Here is a 22643-nt window from a genome sequence, read left to right on the forward strand (position 1 = left end):
CGATCGAAAAAATAATAATAGACCGGTTTTGAAAAAACCTGTCTCGCCTCACTCTCTGAAGTTTAAACGATTCCCAGTTTCGGTGCAGGTACAGTTTGGTGTCATTAGATGAGTTTTAATATACTAAATACGTTTTTATTTTTCCGATCTGATATATGCACCGAAAAGTCATTACATTATGACCGCCTTGCTAATAACATGTAGGATCACCATTAGCCCTCAAAACTGCTATCACCCTCGGTGGTATTGATTCCACAAGGTGCTGATAGGTAGTCTGAGGTATCTGGTACCAAGTGCTCACCAACTGGTCCTGCAATTCCCTCACATTGCGAGGGGGTAAGCGTGGCAGCACGAATTTGGTTTTCCAAGTAGGATCACAAATGCTCTATTGGATTAAGGTCAGGTGAATTTGGGGGCCAAGACATGACTTGAAAGTCACTGGAATGTTCTTTGAACCAATCCATGACGATTCGACCCTTATGACATGGTGCATTAACCTGTTGGTAAACACCATCCTCCGCAGGAAAAACTGTTGCCATGAATGGGTGAACCTGGTCTTCAACTATGTTCAAGTAGCTTACAGACTTCAGGGATTGTTCTATGAGGATTATGGGTCCTAATGTGCCCCATGAAAACATTGTTCCTGGGTGAGAAGCCATGAAAACCTGGGCGAGCCGATTGTTATAGATGGAGGGTGGTCATAATGTAATGGCTCTTCGGTGTATTTCTCGAAAAAATGTGTACCCTTTCTTCATTGTGCGATTATAGCACCATCTGTAAGTCAAAGTAAGGAAGATTTTTTCTGGAGAATGAAATAATGAATAAATTTGCAATGAAATAAAATTGGGGTCATTATGGAATATTTTAAAAAAGATCGTTAATTTCACTTCAGGGGTATGGTGGGTTATATTCTATACGTTAAATTTTAGATTTTTTACCTCATACGTATTTCTTGAGATATTTTACCATTTCCATATTTTTTGGACACCCGGTATAACATGTTCAATGAAAGAAAATTATAACTAATAATACACAAAAAAAAGTTTAAAGGTGAAGTAAAGATATGCTTAAATGTTCAAAATTAGTATGCTTTTATTCATATTCATTAATTTTGCTTATACAGCGAAATATAATATTTTTTTAGATTTAATTAATATTAAACGTTATCAATCATAATTTCAGAGCATTAAGTTTATTTCTTTTTTTTTAGTATACAAGAAAGGCACGCTATGGTAAATTTCTTAGAGCATGGTGGTGTTACTTTAGAAAAATGTCACACTGATTGCCGCATACTTTTAAATGGAGAACCTTTAACAGCTAGAGCTCTTTTATCACACTGTGACAGGTAAGTTATTAAATATAAGAATTTCAAAAAATATGTATTACTTGTGTTCTATTGAGAGACATTGAAAGCATCTTATACAAAAAGTTTGAACTGGTTACACCCCCCTGCCTCTTTACTTTCTTGACACGTTGATCTATCTATGTTACAAATTGGTGGCTATTAGTTTTCAAATTGGTGATATCTATATCGTAGAAATTTATGGTTATGATCCAAAATGTGAATCTGAAGCAAAAGATCTTGCATAGGCAATAAAATGCTTCACATTTCTAACAACTGTTATTCTGTTATGTAAATAGTACGACCTTCTAACCAATTTAATTTCGTAAGTAAGCTAATACAAAGTGACGACACAAATTTCAATTCTGCTTTGCATTTAATTGAATTTTTATGGTTTTGGAACTGTTATTTTTTATAAACGATTATCTAATTAAATATGTAGTTAGTGTATTTACTTGTAAATAAGAAATAAAGACTTATTCTGCCCAGAATAATTTATTTTTAAAAATGTTTTCTGATCTAAATAAATTTGGTTTTAATTTTTCATTTGACAAATGGTTTCTCTGTCTTTATGATTTATTAAGGTTTAGAGTGAGATAAAAAAAAATTAACTGACTTCTTTTATTAAATAATTAGTTTGCAATAATTATATAATTAATTTAACCTCTTTATTATTAGCGATATTAAAAATTTTAGTTGCTTTATTGTTATAAAATAATAAAATATTATCTATACATTTATCAGAGTTTTGATCGTTAAACATGAAAAGAATATAAAATCTGATTTAAATTTTAAAAAAATTCAATGTTTAATGTTTTAAACAAAACTTGATTTTTATCGAGCGTGATAAAATGCCTCAATTTTTCTCCTCCTAGGACGACTTAAGCCCTATGAATGTACCTGATGGCGAACCTATGTTACGCATGCCACTAAGTGGTACATGTCAGGTATTTAGATGGTACTCGAAAAGTAAATTTAAATTACATGTACTACATGTACAAAAGTAAATGTTAAATTAAAGTACATGTTAAATTTTATTCATTAACATTCTTTGAAATTATTAAAAAAATTTCTCCAAAGCTGTCGGCCACCATCTGCGCTATTATGAAAAAGAATGATTTTGGGTGTCCTTATGACATTTCTGATAAAGTTAATAACTGTTTTATTATTGTTAATAATTCAAGTGAAACCTGAATCATATATAGAATAAAATTAAATGTTTAAGTATTTTGTAAAAAGTTTACCTGGTATGTTCAGATAGGTATTAATGCCACATGTGATAAATCGAAATTTAATAGGGGTTTATAGAATTTAGGGGTAATTGCAGTAGTTTAATGTTATTATTTTTATTTTTTCAAATACTTTTTGACAATAATATCGGAACATGATTTATAAGTTTTATATTTCGAAAGCTCGTAGTCAAGTAAGGTTAAGATATTCCAGAATAATTCTATAAGGCACAATTTCCAGAGGCTTTATCTATAGGATAAATGATAAGTGCTTCCTAGTGAATTCTAAATCATGGATAAGATTTTTAAGCTTAAAATTGTCGAAATTAATAAGAAGGGAATTATCAAGAAAAAATTGCTTGTATTTGAAATATAGAACCTATTTCCATCAATGAGAAATTATACAGAGTGAAATCCAGATGCTTTATTAATAAAAAGAATTAATATCTTCTCAAAAGATTGAAAGTATGTAACTTAGTACTTAGTAAACTTAGTACTCTTAGAAAATATAGATAAAGATTTCGCGAACGAAAATAGTATTATATCTAAAACCATTTTTATATTAAAATTCTTAGAAGGAAATAAATTACTTAAAGTATGAAGTGTATCCAAAAATTTAAATTTATCTCAAATTAGTTTTTAAAATCTAATGGGAAATTAATTAAATTGTGAGTCTTATTACGAAAATTGTAATTAAATTGAGATAATCTAGATTTAAAAGAGTCATTTACTAGGATTGCAAAGAGTTTATTTTTATACTTCATACTTTTTCTCTTCCTTCATTAGTATTGAATTTGTATTTTAAATTATGTATATATATATTTTCTGATTTCGTAGTTTAATTAAAGTTATTTTTTCACATTTATTTTCTTTTCCATTCTTTCGCTAGAAGCTTTATATTTTGCTTGATTTCTTTAAATAGTTCTGAATACAATTTTGTGATATGGATTTAACAGCCTTTGCTATACACCTACTGGTTTTTAACACACATTCACTCATTTTGCAAGCTAATCACTGATTTTGCAGACAGCTGAATCTCTTTTGGCAAGTTTTTTTCTAGTAAGCTGTCCCCCTTCACAGAAGCAGCAATGATCAAAAGAATGGGACAAGCATATTAATATTTCATTATCTTGCTTTTTATAACTTTTTTCCAATGTCCCTCAAGTGGAACATTCTTATTAAGGCCCCTATTCAAAGGGATCGTCTCTTACCGAAGTTACTCCACTATTTCTTTTACCAATCGAACTATTATAAATCAGCATTTTTATTTATTGATAGAGTTATTTTATTTGTAGAATAATGTTTGGGACGACTCAGTTATATGTTTTTATCCATCCGGATCAAATGAGAAAAACTGGAAAGAAGTATCCTGATGTAAGCTACGAAATGGCACAAGAAGAAATCGCTGCCAAAGCTGGCATATCTGTTGATGATGATGATCAATCCTTAGGTAAATCGTTTTAAGTTCAAAAGTGTGTTAAAAAGTAAGATGAATTGATTGAATGGGTAGAGATAAGCAGTGAAGCTAATTTCTACAACAAAAATTTTAATGATATGAACTCGAGAATAAATGATAAAATATTAATTTTGTAAAATGCGAAAGAAAAATCTCCTCATCACAACTCGCATCACAGAGATTATGGGTTAAATGTGTACATAGTTTTTCTCAAATATTTCATAAATATTCAGAGCACTTTCATGTGCTTATAATGTAATATTCCATTATCAAATCCAAATAAAATTTAATTAATTTTATACCGGACACAAGTTATTCCAATTTGAAAACTGGTAAAAATTTCCAACCGTTTCTCCCTTTACAAAGTAATTTGAGCTGCTACGGGACAATTGTTAAGACTCTAAATGGTAAGGAACCGAGGTTTTGTCCCCGACAGGGATTGGATCCAGGTCAGTCTTTGATCGATGCATACCAGTTTGCCAAGTCAAACTATGGACAACTAGTCAGATTTTTCTTTTGTGACGTAACTAAATTAACGGCTAACTTAGCTTAAACACAAAACGTATATACCTTCCTCATAAAATGCAGTCCTTTGGTCTGAATATAAAGAAGAAAGCAGTTCTGCAGCGTGCGAAACGGTTTTAATACACAAATGAACTCATAAATACACAAAGCAAAGCTCGTTATGTAATAGAACCTGTGACATTCAAAATAATAGTATTATATTATGGTGCAAATTTAAAAAATTTAATCCAACAAATGAGAAGGAGTTGAAATACGTATATTTACTTGTATTTGGATATAGTACTCGAGTGAGAAGCAGGCAATTATGGATTTCAAACTAAACAAATTAAGACTGAAAATAGGTAATCAAAAGTAATTAAATTATGGGAAATGTGATCATTAAGGAAAATGGTAGTACAATGCTATCGTGGGATAACAATAATTCAATAGGTTCAATTGGTCACAAAGTGTGAGGTTTGAACAAATTGGATAAATTGGTATCATCAGATTTAGAATAAGTTGAAAACTAAAGTTAATCAAAATCATAAATAAAAGATATATAAGACGATGACAGGCTATATCCAAATATAAATATTTCATTTGGAGCAATTTAGAGATGTTTCCAAAGAGAAAAAAAACAAATACCCATAACAATAATTAAAACTACTCACCACATATTGGAGAAATTAAAAAAAATACCAAAAAGCACCAAATGGAGACAAATAAATGCACACATTTCTTTAAATTCAGCACAACATTTAATCATGAACAAACTAGCATTTTATTAAGAAACATATCTTTCGCCCCATTTTGTAATACAAGAAAGCCTAGAATTGGAAATGGGTGACAAGAGAATTTAAAATAAAGAATCATGCATAAAAAAAATAAGAAATAAAAATAAATAATAAGAGAAAGAAAAATTTAACTGGTGAAAAAGATAAATATAGAAGGAATCCTTAAATTTGAAAGGGTCTTCGATGTTAAGGGAAATTAAACGTATAAATGTAGATATTAAGTTTACAGAAATTAATTACGGTTTGCGGATTAAATATAAAATTAAAGGCTAAGAAAAAGGATGTAAAAAAAATAATAAATCCCCTCGATATTGTCCGTATCTCGGAGAGAGAGAGAGAGAGGCAGAGGGTACTCCCCTTGGTGTCACAAAGCAAGCATGCACGAGAGAGAATGTGTTAAAGCATCATAAAAAAAATTCGTTAACTGATGCAGACCCAGAAAAGTGTCAGCCAATTAAATTTTAAGAGGGGAGAGTTTGAAAATCAGATGAAAGAGATTGGTTAAGTAAGCTCCCTTTAAAAAAATGAAGAAAAGGAAAGGAAAAAAAAGGGTATCTCTCCCCACAGGAAAGGCAATGACCGCGTTGACCAGCGAGGAAGGGCGAACAGAATGTTAATATTCATTACGAAACGAAAAGTGAAATTTCGCCAGACAAGATATTTTAAAAAAAAATTATATGGTTAAATTGAGATAACAAAACCCTAAATTAAGAAAATTGCTTAGAAATTTCTATATAAAATAAGTTTAAACTGTTATATATATAAAAAACGGAAATAAAGGCTTAAGAAAATTAAAAGATTAGATTTAAATAACAGAGTAAATTGTTACATTGCGCAAAGTGCAGATGTGGCAGAACCGATTGATCCTCTTTCCTTTCCTCGGAGATCATCTGTACTGTAAAAAATATAGTAAAACCTCTCGGGAGCGACTATTCTCTGTTCCATAGCAATATGGTCGTTAATGGACGGTGGTCGTTCTTAGGGGTTACGTTCATATGAAGTTACTCCATAATTTGGTTACCTCCATTTTAAAATGTTATCGAAGGTATATGATTTTTCTCCAGCGATTTTAATTTTACTCAGTGTCATTTTCTGGTGCTAAAGTGCCACTTGTGTTGGCTGTTGAATTGGATCGAAAAATAAAACTTAGCGTCAAAAAAAGACCCCTAATTATGTGTAAAAATAAATTTACCAATTATGAATTATAGAACTATTTTAAATAAATAAACAATCATGTTTTTTGTTTAAGTTTGAGTTTAATTTTATATCAGAAAAATTAACTTTAAAAAGTGAGAAGAAGTTTGTGTGCTTGGGATGCTTAGCTTTTTTTCCTTCCTAGTTTAGCATTCAACTTTAAAAATAAGACATTGATAGCATCTGTTGCATCTATTGATAGAAAAACCAAGGATTGTTCCTGGTGTAATGAAACACCTAGAATGTCCTTTTACACGTTTGGTATTTTGGATAGAACACAGTTATGTAGGTTTCGTCAATCATTAAGAATTAAAATAAATTTTCTTTAAACGAAAAAAAACCCCTTGAGTTTGAAGACCTCTAGCTTACCTAGAATGTGAGGGCTCTTAGTTATAATCGCATTGATGCCACCATGCTGTGTGGAGCTTTGACTTCCATTACCCCCTCTGCCGAGTCTAGATTAAGTATTAGCCAATCATTAGAAACTAAATTATGCTATTCCTTAAGTGAACAAAAAGTTGAATTTAAAAGGTTTTGCTTACACTAGTTTTTACTATAGTATAGTAAACTGAAAAATCTGAGGTAAAGATAAAACTAATAATTCATAAGAGTTACAGTAAGGAGTTCTTCAAAAAATTCTGGAACTATTATTTTAAAAATTTATTTTAAAACAGAAAAAAATACTGAAAAATATACTAAATAATATATTATATATATATTTTTATATATATATATATATATATATATATATATATATATATATATATATATATATATATATATATATATATATATATATATATATATATATATATATATATATATATATATATATATATATATATATATATATATATATATATATATATATATATATATATATATATATATATATATATATATATATATATATAATAAGTAAGTACGGATATTTTTTTATTTGAAATAATTAAGAACTGACTATTTGAACAAATTTGAAGGATAGTATTTTCAGTTCAAAGAATTTCAATTTTAAAGTAGATTTATGAACATTTTTTTGCTCAATTTTTTATGATACAACGACATAAAACGTTTCCTGTTTTTTTCTTCTTTCGTAAAACAAAAATTGGCCATTTTACACATTTAATAAGCGTCTTTTTGAAAAACGCATCCTGTATTTTAATAGTCTTATGTACTTTAATAGATACGGCTTTGCTAAATAAAGACCTTGTAGAAGTTCTACCTGGAGTCGAAGAGGCAAATGCAATTAGTGAAGAATTAGACAAAAAAGTTAAATTTGAAATAGTACTCCTTTCTCCCCAGTGGCTTGGAAAAATGTCCGGACGAACAGAAGTAAGTTGCAGTTAATGAAATTTCTTCTTAAAATTTAAAAAAGTTAAATGCTTTTTATCATTGAATAGTTTTTAAAAAGCTTTTTCAGTAGTACGATCACGCAAAAGTGCTGTAACTGTGACAATTTATTTTATAATATATATAAAAAATAAAAAGCATCCTTCAAAGGGACCAAATACTCTGAAATTATTGTAGAGCCTCGATAAAGCGGAAGCTCTTGGACTGAAATAATTGTTAGAATAGGAGAAGAATACGTTTAGAAGCGAGTTCTAATTAAGATATTAGTTCGAACTAAACTGTTTAAATTGCTTTAATTAAGTTAATATGATAATTAAATGAATATATGTTTAAAAAAATAAGGGATTGTTTTAATATTTGTTTGCATTGGCTTTGTTTCTTGCATTGAACCTGATAACCATTTCTTTTTTTCTCTTTTTTTTTAAAGTTTCTAACTAAAATTGATATTGTATTCAGTCTCTGTTCCGACCTTATTTTGTGCTGATTTTATAACAGTCATTGAACAGCCGACTCAATTTTTGAATTTACGATAACTAATGTTCAACTCTGTAGCCTTGTAATTTTGAACGCAATCCAGAGCACAATCAGCGAGTTATTGGGGAGTGAGCCGGATGCGTAATTCGTATCGACCAGCCATTGATGGGATTCGAACCCGGTTCACCTCATTGGAAGGCAAACGCTCTATCAACTGAGCTACAACGGCTCTTTCTGTACCATCTTCGCACCGAATGTAAATTATATATTTCTGTCTGCACTTGGAGTCTACGCATTTTTCATCTAACAAGTGATTCCTAAGTTGCCGAATTATAGAGTCTTCTGTACAGTTCTGTGAGTGATAGCTTACTACAGCTTAATTTTCTCTCTGTTTCTTCCAGTAGAATTTTTAAAGATTTTAATACCAATTTGTACACTTGGGACAAAATTTGTATTCCTTAAAACTTTTTCTTCATCTCTCAGATTTAAGGAGAGCCAATTTAAAACCAAGTTAACTAAATTATAGTTGTAAGAGTGATTCTTCTGCATAGAATCTTTGTAATGCGTTCTGCAAACAATTACCTTATTTTGCATAAATTGCCTCTTTTTCTAGATCTACATCATCAGCGTTAAAAGCTAATCTCATAAGATTTGCTATATAAATAGGATTTACGTAAAGAGCGCTTCTAAAAACTTCAGTAAATAACACGTACTATATAATATGTTCAATAAATTATCATTCAATTTCGAAAAAAAATTTGAAAAAAACAACAGCAATAGAATTATAGTTTTTTAATTTTATTTTTAGCAAAAATCGCTAATAAGTATAGAATCGAAATAGAAAGTGGATTGGTATGATTTTATAGCTTTAGTTTCTTCTAAAAGCTAGAACAAACGATTCGAGGTGAATATTTAGAAATTTCTTCCCTCTATAATACACCGAAATTGATACAAACGTGTACATTTCTAAATTCCATAATATTTATCCACATGCAAAATGATCCAATAGACCCAGAGAACACGGGGGCCTTCATCTTTTAGTTAATCAGATTTTCTCTGCACTAATGCTGGACTATATTAACAGCATGCAAGGGATTTTGTTGACAGTAAGTTTTTGTCCACAGTTTCGAGATTAAGCAAAAAAAAAATAATCTATTTTTATAGATTTCAGCACAAATTTTTATACAATCAAAGAAAAAAGTTTTTTCACCCTCTTTGAGAAAAACTCCTCAAATTACTATTGAAAAAGCATTTTGAAATCTCTTCAACGATTTCATCGATATGTCTCTCATCGATGTCAATCAATCGGTATGTCTTAAATCGATGCAGCTTACAATCGAACATTTTGAGGGATAATTTTAAAGCAAAAAACTTCTTATTAGTAAAGACGAACAACGTGCTACGAGTGAACTCTGACCCCTTTTCCCTTTTCTTTTTTACGGCAAGCTATATTCCATGTTTTTTTGTTAGTTAAAAAGAATTTCATCCATTTGTATTAGTTTCTATATTACAGAAAATTCCATGTTATACATGTATTAAACACTGGAATATTTGTTTCACGCGTTCTTTACGTCATAAATACCGTAGGAAGACGTATGGGACATTCTATACATTTTCAGTTTTATTTATATAAAATTGGCCGAAAAAAGTCATGTTTACTTCGTTAGTTAATTTAACCTATATTTTCGTTCAAGATGAAATATATAATCCATTAATCAAGTGTGGGAAAGATTAACTGGAAAAGTAATATTATTCTTATAGCTATTTTGAGAGTTCGTCTTAGTCTATTATTTAACCAGCACCGATATTTTAAATCAATAATAAATTTTTTTATGGGTTCTTACATTAATTTTACACAGGTACAAATGTAAATTACGTTTAAAAGCCTTTTTAATTATTTTGACTACCTTTATTGAATAAATTTATTATAATTTATGAAATATGTGTTTCTGTTTTGTTTTTATTTAGGTGTATGTTAAAATGCGAAATTTAGAAACAGGTGTAGAATTTGAATGGCCTAAAGAGAAATTTCTGAATAGAATGTATGTTATGAAAGAAATGTATCAAAATTATGAAGCTGGGGATGAATGGGATGTTGAGGAAGTAAGTATTTCACAAAAATGATTCTTTTTTTTTTTTAAATAATTAGAGATAAAACAATTGTATTTTGCGATATTAAAACATTTTAGTAAAAATACAATGACATATTTTCTAAATTTTTTTCTTAGGACCGGGATCCATTCATAGAAGATTTAGATACAGAAGTAAGAATTGGAAATTGTCAGGTGTTTCTTCAGCCACTTGCTTATATGGTAATTGTAGAAAATACAAATAATTTTACTTCTTTACACCTCTTATGTAAAACATGCGTGTCCCTAAACCCCTTATGTTAACAGATTTTATTAACTGTGAAATTATGGTTGAAAAAGCGGTCGTTTTACCAATCAAAAACTATCTTATGATTTCAAAGTTAAGAGCTATAATGATTGCGGTTTAGCAACTTTTTCCATTTTTATTGCAAATATAATCATCATCATGTAGGGAAAGACCAGAGTGAGCCAATGCCTTCTTCTAAACTCTGCTCCACTGCATTCTATTTTTGACGCCAGTTTCTTTCCTGCAAATATATTCGGCATCATTAATACATCAGTCAGAATAATAATTAGAATGTCTAAATTTACAATTGGAAATAATTAATTTCCTTTGTCTTTGAGTCACTTGAAAGTAAATTTTCAACAATAGGTTTTAAAACTGATGAAAAAACTTCATTTTTACAGTCAAAAGTTTTAAAACGTTAATAATATCTAAATTAATTCCCATTTAATACAAAATATATTGAAATGATGTATGTTTATCTAACATTTAGTACTGATATCCATAAACATGCAAAAATATAAAAATGAAATTGTGTTTATGCAGGTTGAACTTAAGGAACAATTAGAGATTGTAGATTACAAAGGAGCAGAAGTTGGTATTCTAAATGTAAGTTTTTGTTTTTATTTACCTAAATATATTCTTTATTCACTTAAATTTCTCATTAAAAATGTTCTAAATTTCTTTTTTTGGAAAAATGAATTCTTTCTTTGTCATTATTAAAATAAAATATGAAAAATTATGTCACACACCCTGAATAACTTTTGATCTACTAAATTTGATATACTGAAAGCTCTAGAACACAATCGTTCGAGAGTTAGTCAATTTATTTGGTACAGATGATGTTTCAAGTTATGGAAGTTACACGAAGACTCATATATTCTCTGAAAAGATTCATGTATTCTTTGAATAAAAATGATATGTTCCATGGACAGATTCAGTTTTTATGAGTTATTTATGCAAAAAATGATTTTTTTTTGCACTTTTTTAACTATTTTTTCTAATTACTGTGTAATTATTTGTGTAAAAATGCTACATTATAATTTTATTTCCTATGCGTTCTTGCAGCATAACTTATTTATCAAATATTTTATTCAACTTTTTGAATTTTTTACAGCATAATTTTACAATATAATTTCCTATTTATTGTCGAATTTAAAAATGATCGAAATAATTTAAAACATTAAAATATCAAAACTTTTGAACCATCTTAATGAACATCGTCTTACGAATACACATTTATGATAAATGGATTGATTGTATTAATGCATTAGTTTAATTTCTTTTTTTTGGGGGGGGGACAATTTTTAAAACTTTTTTTTGCAGTTTTATTGTGGCTTTATTATATCCAAAAAAGCGTTGGATATAATAAAGCCACATGTAATTAAATAGTATGAATTCATTAAATTTTATTTTGATTAATTAAATCTTGCCGAATTAATCAAATATTATTTTTAAATTAATTAATAAACATGGATTAGTTTGAAGTTTATGGAAAGAAACTTTTCGTATTTCATACTTTTTAATACTTTTAATGCATAGTCTTCTGTAAGTCTTAAAAATTGTTTAATACCAATAGTTACATTTCTCATATTGTGATATAATTAGTTTAAAAAAATCATTTAAAATATGAATTTTTTTTAAGAATTACACTAATTGCATGTTATAATGAAGTATCTCATTATATTTGTAATTTTTTTAAAAAACTTTTTAAGATTAGCATCCCAAGAGAATACTACTAATTGCTAACATAATAATATGATATAATAGATGTAGAATTAAAAAAATATAAAATCTCCTCCATCACACTTCAAATCAAATTAATCCGAGTTGATAAAATTTTAAAAAATTGCATTTGATATACATTTAATTACATTGAATTCGGGATTCACAACCGGAATCAAGTTAGAAGTTAAATTTACTTAACCGAACAACAAATCACAACTTAGTGAGCCTGTTGCGATCTTAAGACGCCATACCGCGGAAGAAAATTTTCGTTGCAAATTCTCTTTCTCCTTCATTACTAATTTAAAATTTCAAAAGAAAGAAAAAGTAAGTTCAGGCAAACCTAGAGTTTGTCATGAACTTTCAATTCCTGAAAAAATACTTCAAAATATGCAAACAATACTTAAAATGCAAACAAATTATTAGAAGAAAACTTCTCAGTTGCGTATCATATCATAATTTATTTTCATTTGTATATTTTTAAATTTCCTTTTCAGTATTTGAAACTTCATGGCTAACTCTAGATTTGTCTTTAAATTTTAGACACTTTAAATTTTAGATTAATAATGAAGGATTAATAATGAAGATTAATAATGATGTTCTTCTGCGATATGACATCCTCTTAATAAAACCCTTTTTTTTGTGAATCTTGCTAATTTCGTCTTCTGAAAGTAATGCTTTGCAAAATATTTTTAACTGTAAATCTACTTGAGATAGATCAGATACAGCTAAAAATTTGCTGTTTAAATAAAATTGTTATAAGTACTTTTGTCATTTGCGAAAATGGGAGGTGGGGTTGTCCCCATTGACCTTGAGGCATCCTTGTTGTGACAAGATGGTAGGCACCCAATAGTTTCGTCAGCATGTTTTTATGCTTATTTCGTAACTAAAACTTTTGTCTCCCCAAATTAGCAACTACCCGGATAAAATCTACCTCCTGATAACAACTAAGATCACGTGATCTCATCTTTTCATGTCCAGCGTTGTTGACCGATGATGAATTAACATTTGTGAAAAATACTTGGGAATGAAATAAATATTCAGAATATAAGATTCCGATGACATGACATAGTATGTGTTAAAAATTGCCGATTAACAAAGTTGCATCTTAGAGCGTTCCATCATTTGATCAAAAATTAGTCAGGTTGCACCTTTTATATGCATTAAAAGTTTATTTTCTTAAACTCCTTAGATAGAAGTAGTTCCATGTACTGCTGAAGGCAAGGAATATACTGAATTTGATGATATGTTTGTAGACAATCCTAATGAGTTGATTGGAAAAGATCTTCATTTTATGGTGAAATTATTGGGATGTCGAGGTCTTCCATCAAGATTTAATGTAATACTTTTCATTCTTCCATCTTTTTAGTTTTATTCTTATTAGCAAAACTTCGTTCTAATTTGCCATAATTTTAAAAAAAATGTTTTAAAATTAGAGATGCAATTTTCAAAATATGTAATATAAACATAAAGAAGAATTTCGCTATGTCTTTCTTATTAAATATTGAATAGATTCAGAGTTGTTCTTAACTATATTTTTAAAACGAGTACAAAAACAAGTTAATTTATTTGTATGTATTATTTAAAACAATATATTAAATAATGTTCCATGGAACCTTAGGGTTTCGAGAATTAGGAATTTATTTTCAACCAGTTATGATTCTTGAAACCTGGAATTAAATTTATACCCAATTAGTTATCCATAATTTATTTAATATTTCTCTCATTTATATGAAATTATTTAATTGAAATGTATGTGAAGAGAGAAGTTTTAAAACAATGCTTTTTCTTATAACAATATAATGATTGAATTGTGAAAAAGTACATGCATTGGTGAAAAATTCCATAAGTATTTCACATCGAATAAAAATAACCATATTCAAAAGTTAAGAAGCATGTTTTTGCAAAGATCATTCTCATTTCAGTTCCTTTATTTTTCAGTTTATGCATGCGTTACTGTGAATGTGCGAAATGAGTGGTTGTTGACTTTCACCGGTGAATGTTGACAATCACGTAGTCGCTTTGGTAAATGTCCAAAATATATACTAGGTCTAGATAAGTGCCACTGCCCAGCATGCATTTAGCCGGTACTCCGAACACTGATGTTTCTTCTAATTTATCCTCAGCAGATATTAAAATATCGAATAAATATAATAATATCAATGAAAAAAATTAATGCAAAATTGGATATAACAAGTATTTCGGACATTCACCAAAGTAACAATGTGATTGTTGAAATTCACCTGTGAAAGTCGACATTCGCTTGATTTCGGTCTTTCACAGCAACACATGCACTAAATTCAGATTAAGAACTAGACTTTACTATATAAGCTGCTCCAGCTCTGTGAATTCAACTATCTGACATAAAATTCAAATTTAAGACCACTATTGATAAAATACGATGCGATGAAAAAAAAATTCATTTATTCATTATATATTTTCAAAATTATTAATAAAATTTAGATTATTACATATTTTCAAAATAATTAACAGTCTGTCGTCAATTAATTTCATTACAATTGGTAATGAAATTTATTCTTTTAAGTCTCGAGGTACCATCAAAAGAAGGTTGATCATTTAAAGTTCCACAGCCGAAAAAATTGGGAACCCATGATCTAAACATTTGTTTTTTAGAATAAAATGTTTATTTTTTTAAGTTTCTACTAAAGTTTTTCTCTTTAAGGATATTGTATGTAGATATAAGGTGTATTTGGAAACTGAAGATAATATGACTGAAGTTCAATCAGATACTTCTAACCCAGATTTTAATCACAAAAGAATATTTTCATTTAAACGAGTCACACAATCAGTAAGTTGAATTTTTTATTTTCAAAAATTTATTTTGTAGATAGTTTTTTAACAGCTTATAAATTATTTTCATTCTCTATGTATGAATTTGTAGGCTTTGTAATATTTTTCCAAAGCTGATAATCAATATTTTTTCCATTGTAGATTTGCTTAGTTTTTGTGAGACCTGAAAAAGAAAACAACATAATTTTTAGCATTTTTATATTTTTAAGTATAGATTTGAAGCGTGTTAGCAAATAAATTCTTTTAATTTATGATTATTTTAAGCAACCATGAATTATTTTAATTAATGATTTCCGCCTATTTTATAATATTTATTAATGTAAAATAATTAGTTATGTTAATGTTAAGGTTAAACTCTTTTTGATTTTCTAATCATTTACTTATATCAAAGAAGTCATTACGTATGCAAAATTTCGTTTCTTTTTGACGACTCCTTCTTGGTGCACTAATTTTCTTGTCCATGAGTGTACATTTAAAAATTGATGACTACATTTTTAGAAGAAAGAATATTGCAATGCTAATGTATCGCTTTTTTCTTCAAAATAAATTAATAAATAAATTGTAAAGGGATGCTTTAGAAGTCTATAGATTAGAATCATACTGGTCTTTAAAATCCATGTATAGTAAAAAAATTGGCATTTTTTTGTCAATTATAATCTAGATTAATTTATAACGAGACATCTTTTCCTTTTTGGACCTTGGTTGAAGGTGTGTAAAATATGCATTTTAAGAGTTCTTCTTTTTAAGAAAGTGTAATATAATAAACAAATGCATAAATAGCTGTTTGAGGGTATGAAAAATAAAATATAAAACTTTAAAAAGTTTTCTTAAATAAAAAGCCTTTGAAAAGGTTATTTTTAACTAGAAAAGTTTCCTTTCGTTGGAAATTTGAAGCGAGCGTTAATGTACTTTTATACTATTTTAAGGTATAAATGTTTTACAAATAAGAATAAATATGAATTGTTATTTTGAATGTATTGTTATTTGTAGCTTGTGGAATACTTAAAAGAAGGCTACATAATGGTGCAAGTGTGGGGTAAACAAACCACAAGAAAATCAGCTATTACAAGAGCTCAAGGAAAAAACACGAAAGAAATGTTTCAAGCTGATCTTCTTAACAACGCCAATACATTAATGAAAGGATTTCGAATGAATGGAAGAGTAGGATATTTTTTTTATTTCATATTTAGGATTTCTTGAGAAATCCTTTTAATTATTAAAATATTATTTCCCTAAAATACATAAATTTTTATCCGTCACTTCTAAATGTAATTTGAACAGGTAATACAGAACTATTGGCAACATGTTGCATAAATTTGCTTACTAATATACAGTGTTGGCGTTCAACAGCCGGCCGAATTCTGAGTTTACGATTATAGATACTTAACTTCGTATTCTTGAACATTGTTTATAGACATTATAGATATAGATACTGTTTGTATAACTTTGGACACCCATTAGAAGGTAGTTAACCAATAAAAAAGTTAGTTTATTGTGAAAAATAGCAATAACAGTGTTTCAAACAGAATAAAAACCGCCTTTTTTTCTAACCTGAACAAAAAAATCCTATTTTAAGCCGGAAATCTTTAATAAGGGCATTAAAATAAAATCTGCTGCTAGGTATTCATCACTGCTTAAATGCATCATATAAAGTGAATTTATTTTTTTAAATATTTTACTGTAATCTGTTCTGTTAGTATGATGAATTAATGCAGTATTAATGCGTATATGAATTAATGCAGTAATATGATGGATGTACTTTAAAGTAGACTTTCGTTTCTTTAAAAATTAAAATTATTAGATACTCGTATTAATGAATATTTATATTAAGATGAAAATAATTCCAGATGAATACATTTGAAAGTAGAATTTTATAAATGTTTAAAATACTGATAAGTGATTTAGTAAATTTTTTTATTTTTGTTTAAATTTGTTATTTTTGTTCACATTTGTTTTGCCGTTTCAGGTAGTCGATCCCAATAAACAAAGTATAATAGTCGAGCTTTTATTAATGAAAAAGCAGCAACACAGGCAAATGCAACGATTGGTAAGTTAAAAGAAAGTAAACCTTACTTAAATTATATATAATTATTTAGAACTGATTCAATTTAAATGATTACACCCATAATAAATTTTTCAATTTTACGTCCGAACACTTTAATAGACTATTAAATTTGTTATGAAAAAATGAATAAATTATAAAAAATTTTTCTCCCTATGGGATTTGTCACTAAGCTGTAATTTTTTTATTTAAAGAAATGCTTTTTTCGTAGAAAGTAATAAAAGATTTCTAGAATCGTAAAAATTTTTGAATAAAAGACTCAATAAAAATGAATAAACGACTTAATAATCTATTCACTCGTGAAACATTTCCTCATACCCATATTTTTTTGTATGATTCAATAAATTTAAACATTTTCGAAACAAAAATTTACTTTCAACAATGAACAAAGCATAGAAAAATATTTTTAACCGTTTACATTTTTTACCTACAGTTGAGCATTACTGTAATTGATTTAAATCTGTATTAATAGGGAAACTTAATAAAATGATACTTATATTTTAGTAATAATAATGTGATTTTCATACATTACGATATTCAATGGACTTCGGTAGTTTAGTGCTAAATAAAACTATTTAAAAATATTTTTTCGAAATTTTTAGACATATTTTTAGGTATTTTCGAAAAATATGACGTTTAACATGAAAGTAATTTTAAATGAATCCCTAATTTCAAACAATTTTAAAAAATTCGTTAAGTGTCCTTTTTTTGTTAGCCCTACATATACAGTGAGCAAAATAAAAAAAATTACTTTTGATCTAATGATAGGATTTTCACGCTCTGGGACTCAAAATTAAAGGTTTGAGGAGATTACCTCAAATATTTTAATCAATTAATGCAGACGATATTTTGAGTCGCGAAATCGGACACAAAAGCTTAATTTCTCTGAATAAAGATACCCTTTCTTCAACGAATTTGGATTTCAGACCCACAAAATAAAGGTAGTCGCTAGGAATATGGTTCATAGTTTGGTCAGAAGAGCGGTCCAAATTTTAAACCCCTTAACGTTAATTTTCTTTTTTGCGTACTTCCCTATATCCCGGAAACTTCGTTAGCGAATGTAAAATTTTTTTTCATGCAAATATAAAATTCGTTTATCCACAGATAATTCCATGCAAAATACAACTTAGTAAATATATCTTATTTTTTATTTAATAATGTTCGAAAATATTTTGAATTGCAAGGTATAAAATTTTCTACCTCCTTTTTAAGGTTATAGTTTTACATGGCAAAACACAAAATTTGAACAAAATCGCTCAAATAGTTCCTGAAAAATCGAATTTCCAAAATGCGGCTTCTTTAAAAGCAGTTAATTAGCATATCTGAGATCACCCCCGTGAAGAACCGATCATTAGATCAAAGTTATTCAGGGTATTCAGTTTTTTATTTTGCGCATTATGCAATGGACTTAGCGTGTTTAGGACTGATTAAAACTATTTAAATATGGTCTTTAAATATTTCTGAAGAATATGAAACCTATACTTTAATATGAAACTAGTTTTAAATTAATCCTTTTAAAAAAAAATGTCAATTTTACATTCTGATGTGAGCCCTACATATGCATTGGACTTTCTGTGCTTCGAACTAAATAAAACTAACTCAGGAATAATCTTTAATTTTTGCTGAATATATTACAAGCAAATATTAGTTATTAAAACTAAAACTGCACATCAAGATAGATATAAGAATGGATTTTGAAGAACTTTTTTTATATTGGATATTAAATATTTTATGCACCATATTGGTTGGTCATGATTTTGCAGTGTTCTCGTAAATAGATTCGGAAATACTCGAAATTCAGTTATACGCAAGCTAATATTCTCCAATATCAAAACAAAAAGAACAGTTTTTGTAAATTCTTTTCTCAAGTATTGGAGTATAAATTGAATTTTATGCATGAGTTTGTAATTAAAACTGAATTACAGGAAAATATTCGACGTATGATAGATATAGCCGAAACTCATAAAAAGAAGAAGTTACCAGTGAGTTTAGTGAAAGATATCTATTCAACTACATCAGCTGAAACAGTGGAAGAGTTACTTCAAAAAGTGCCTACAGGTAATTAGACGGGTACGTATAAGCAAACAATACGGGAAATATTAGAGAGGTTATAGAAGCTTAAGCCTTCTCTTAGCTAAATCATTTTAAAAACGTTTTTCCTTAAGCTATAAATAGGTTATCATAAAAAATGAGGGAAATACTTTTAAATTATCTAAATTGAATGGATAATCGATTAAAGAAAATAGTTAGAAACAAAATATTCATTTTATGTTTGTAAAAAGTTATGTTTATTTCATTTTAGAATTATGGTTCTTAGTATAAAAACGTGTGCCATCTGTCATTCTCTAGCAGTTAAAATGGTATTAAAAAATCGTGTTTAAAAAATTGTTACTGACTATATAAACATTTTTAAGATTGAAATTGAAAATTAAATTTTTTTACTACGGAGACTTATGCCTAATATAGTTAGTTTTCATTACTTGAAGAACAATATTTCTTGAATGACAAAATGCAAGTTTTTAGGAGCTATATTTATAAGATTATTCGAATTAATTCCCGAAATTTTTTTAAACAGTCAACCGGGTTGAATCCTTTAGATAAAAGGTACACTTACCAAACTCATCAGGAAACCATATATATATATATATATATATATATATATATATTATTGATTTAACCAAGCACATAATATAAACCCAGCAGACAAAAATCATCTTCATTGTCACAAATGTCATTAAAAGACAAAGTTTAAGTTTAAAATCGAAATGTGATGTATGATTTAGTGCTTTGTAACTGAACAACAAGTATATATTTATGTAATCTGTGACAAGGATGAGGTGAGATAAGGAGTGATTGAAAATATCGAAAAGAATTACCACATCATTTATGGATAGTTTCAATATTATTATAATTTCTTTATTATAATTCTTATATATTTTTAAAACATTATTACACTTCATATTTCTCTTAAGTAGTCTTCAATTTAGTTTATACCTGAAATAAAATAATTATATCCAACGATATATCAAATATTAGCATTATAATATTAGATATTATGTTTTATTTTGATTAAAGGTCTAATTAAAAAAAGTAACGTACGTTAAGTAAATCTAGCCAGTTAAGAATAGGAAATTAAGTTTAACTTTATGAACATAAAATTCGCTACGCAGACTGATTTTAAGAAATAAACGCTACAATATTAGCTTTGATTGCCATAAAATTCCATTTTTCAGAATTGATTTACGTAAACATTTCTAAAATTATAGACAAAATCTATTTCTTTTTTGTAAAAAAATTTTGGAAGTAAGATGGAAATTTTTTTGCTGTATTCCTCTTCTAAAATAAAATGAATGGGTGCTAAAACAAATCAAATTTCAGAATTTAGTTGATATTGTAAAAAGTCAGCAAACTCTATAAATTTAGCAAAAAATGGGAAATTGGAGGAGAAATGTTTGAATATTTTTTTAAAAAGACCTCAAAATTGTTAATCCTAATAAGGTTGCGTTTTATTTTTTCCACCGCATTAATTAATTGATTCAATTATTTAAATATAAAAGCATAGCTTTATTTTTGTTCGTTTGAAGATATTTTCTACAAATAGCTTTTTAGCAACAAAACAAAATTGACATTTATCGTATTTTTGAACTAAAAGGAAAAAAATTATTTTATAAAAGTGTCAAGTAGTTTGTAAAAGTTCTCTCAAAATATACGGTTATTTAACAAAATATATACTACATTCAATATATAACGTATACAATAAATATTTTAATTAGTTAAAATGTATTTTAAAGAAAAAACTCTCTTCCTTTTATGTGAGTACCTTATTGATGCCTTTCCTGTTAGTTTTACGGGAAAAATGTTGTTTCCTTTCGCCAAGTTTCTACTCTACGACAATTGCTGTCAGAACTATGCTTAGATATAAGAACTCTATTTATTGAAACAACTTTTTTCAGCTAACACTGATTTCCATTGTCTGACAAATATTTGCTCTATCATAGATAATGTTTTAAACATCATTCATGAATATTTTGAAATAGCTGTCAGAACTATGCTTAGATATACGAACTCTATTTATTAAAACAACTTTTTTCAGCTAACACTGATTTCCATTGTCTGACAAATATTTGCACTATCATAGATAATGTTTTAAACATCATTAATGAATATTTTGAAATGGCTGTCAGAACTATGCTTAGATATAAGAACTATATTTATTAAAACAACTTTTTTCAGCTAACACTGATTTCCATTGTCTAGCAAATATTTGCACTATCATAGAGAATGTCATCATTCATAAATATTTTGAAGTAGACAAAAGTTTTCACATATTATTTACGAGTCTCTTATTATTTGAGTTAATCTAAACAGTAATAAATTTATAAGACAGATTCATTTCATATTTTGTAATGAATATGTTTTTTTTTCAGTTCAAGAAGAGGCAGAATCATCAATTTGTTATATTCTATAACAAAATATTTGAACAATCCCTGTATTTAAACATGTTTTTATTAAATATGAAACCAATAAATGAGATGCGAAATATGGCGGTATTAGAGGAATAATTTATATTAAATCTATATTCTATATTCTTATTTATATTCTATAACAAAATATTTGAACAATCCTTGTATTTAAAATGTTTTTATTAAATATGAAACCAATAAATGAGATGCAAAATATGGCTGTATTAGAGTAATGATTTATATTAAAATAAAATTTCATTAATGAAAAGTTTCATTGTTATCCAAGATGACTTCAGAAGATACTTAAGTTATTAGAGATTTACTTTTTATGTAAAGATACTTTAAAAGAATATATTCTCCATGAATTTTCAAAGAGTAATTATCATTCTTTCTTTTTAGTCAAACATTTTCTGTACATACTCCAAGAATTACAATACTTTAAACCGAAGTCTGGGGTACATTTTCTGAACATTTTCAAACTGTGCCACCATATTTAGCCGTAGCAATTCAAGCAATATGATTTTTTTCTTCTTTCCCATTCAAAAAAAATAAAGTGATGTGGCAAGATATGACATATATATGTTACCGTGAATGATCAAAATCAAGAGAATGTCGACTTTCACTAGTGAATGTCAACAATCACATAGTTGCTTTGGTGAATATCCAAAATATTTGTTACATCCGATTTGATATTAATTTATTCGTCGATATTATTATATTTATTAAATATTTTAATATCTGCTTAGGATAGATTAGGAGAAAAATCCGTGTTCGAAGTACCGATTAAATGCATACTGGGCAGTGGCACTTGATCTAAAAAAACATTAATGTGGGCAATTGTATACCGGACAGTGGCACTGAAATTA

At 27.8% G+C, this 22643-nt stretch overlaps 1 protein-coding gene across 2 annotated transcripts in view; it reads left to right on the forward strand.

Annotated features, from left to right (window-relative positions):
* LOC107450997 (kinesin-like protein KIF28) overlaps positions 1-21991 on the forward strand; it is a 48905-nt gene extending 26914 nt beyond the window's left edge. The window contains exons 13-24 of one of the 2 annotated variants that reach the window (XM_071187704.2): positions 1211-1345; positions 3867-4021; positions 7703-7851; positions 10312-10446; positions 10572-10655; positions 11263-11325; positions 13634-13780; positions 15125-15250; positions 16243-16413; positions 17219-17299; positions 19240-19384; positions 21742-21991. In XM_071187704.2, the coding sequence (XP_071043805.2) occupies positions 1211-1345; positions 3867-4021; positions 7703-7851; positions 10312-10446; positions 10572-10655; positions 11263-11325; positions 13634-13780; positions 15125-15250; positions 16243-16413; positions 17219-17299; positions 19240-19380 (1387 nt within the window). In that variant the 3' untranslated portion in view covers positions 19381-19384; positions 21742-21991. The remainder of the gene's footprint in view (positions 1-1210; positions 1346-3866; positions 4022-7702; positions 7852-10311; positions 10447-10571; positions 10656-11262; positions 11326-13633; positions 13781-15124; positions 15251-16242; positions 16414-17218; positions 17300-19239; positions 19385-21741) is intronic. The other variant, XM_043038861.3, reaches the window with a different exon arrangement.
* The last annotated feature ends 652 nt before the right edge of the window (positions 21992-22643 follow it).

Source organism: Parasteatoda tepidariorum, chromosome 11 (genome assembly GCF_982258835.1).
Source record: "Parasteatoda tepidariorum strain Cologne lab strain chromosome 11, Ptep-v5.0, whole genome shotgun sequence".
NCBI classification, from domain to species: domain Eukaryota; kingdom Metazoa; phylum Arthropoda; class Arachnida; order Araneae; family Theridiidae; genus Parasteatoda; species Parasteatoda tepidariorum.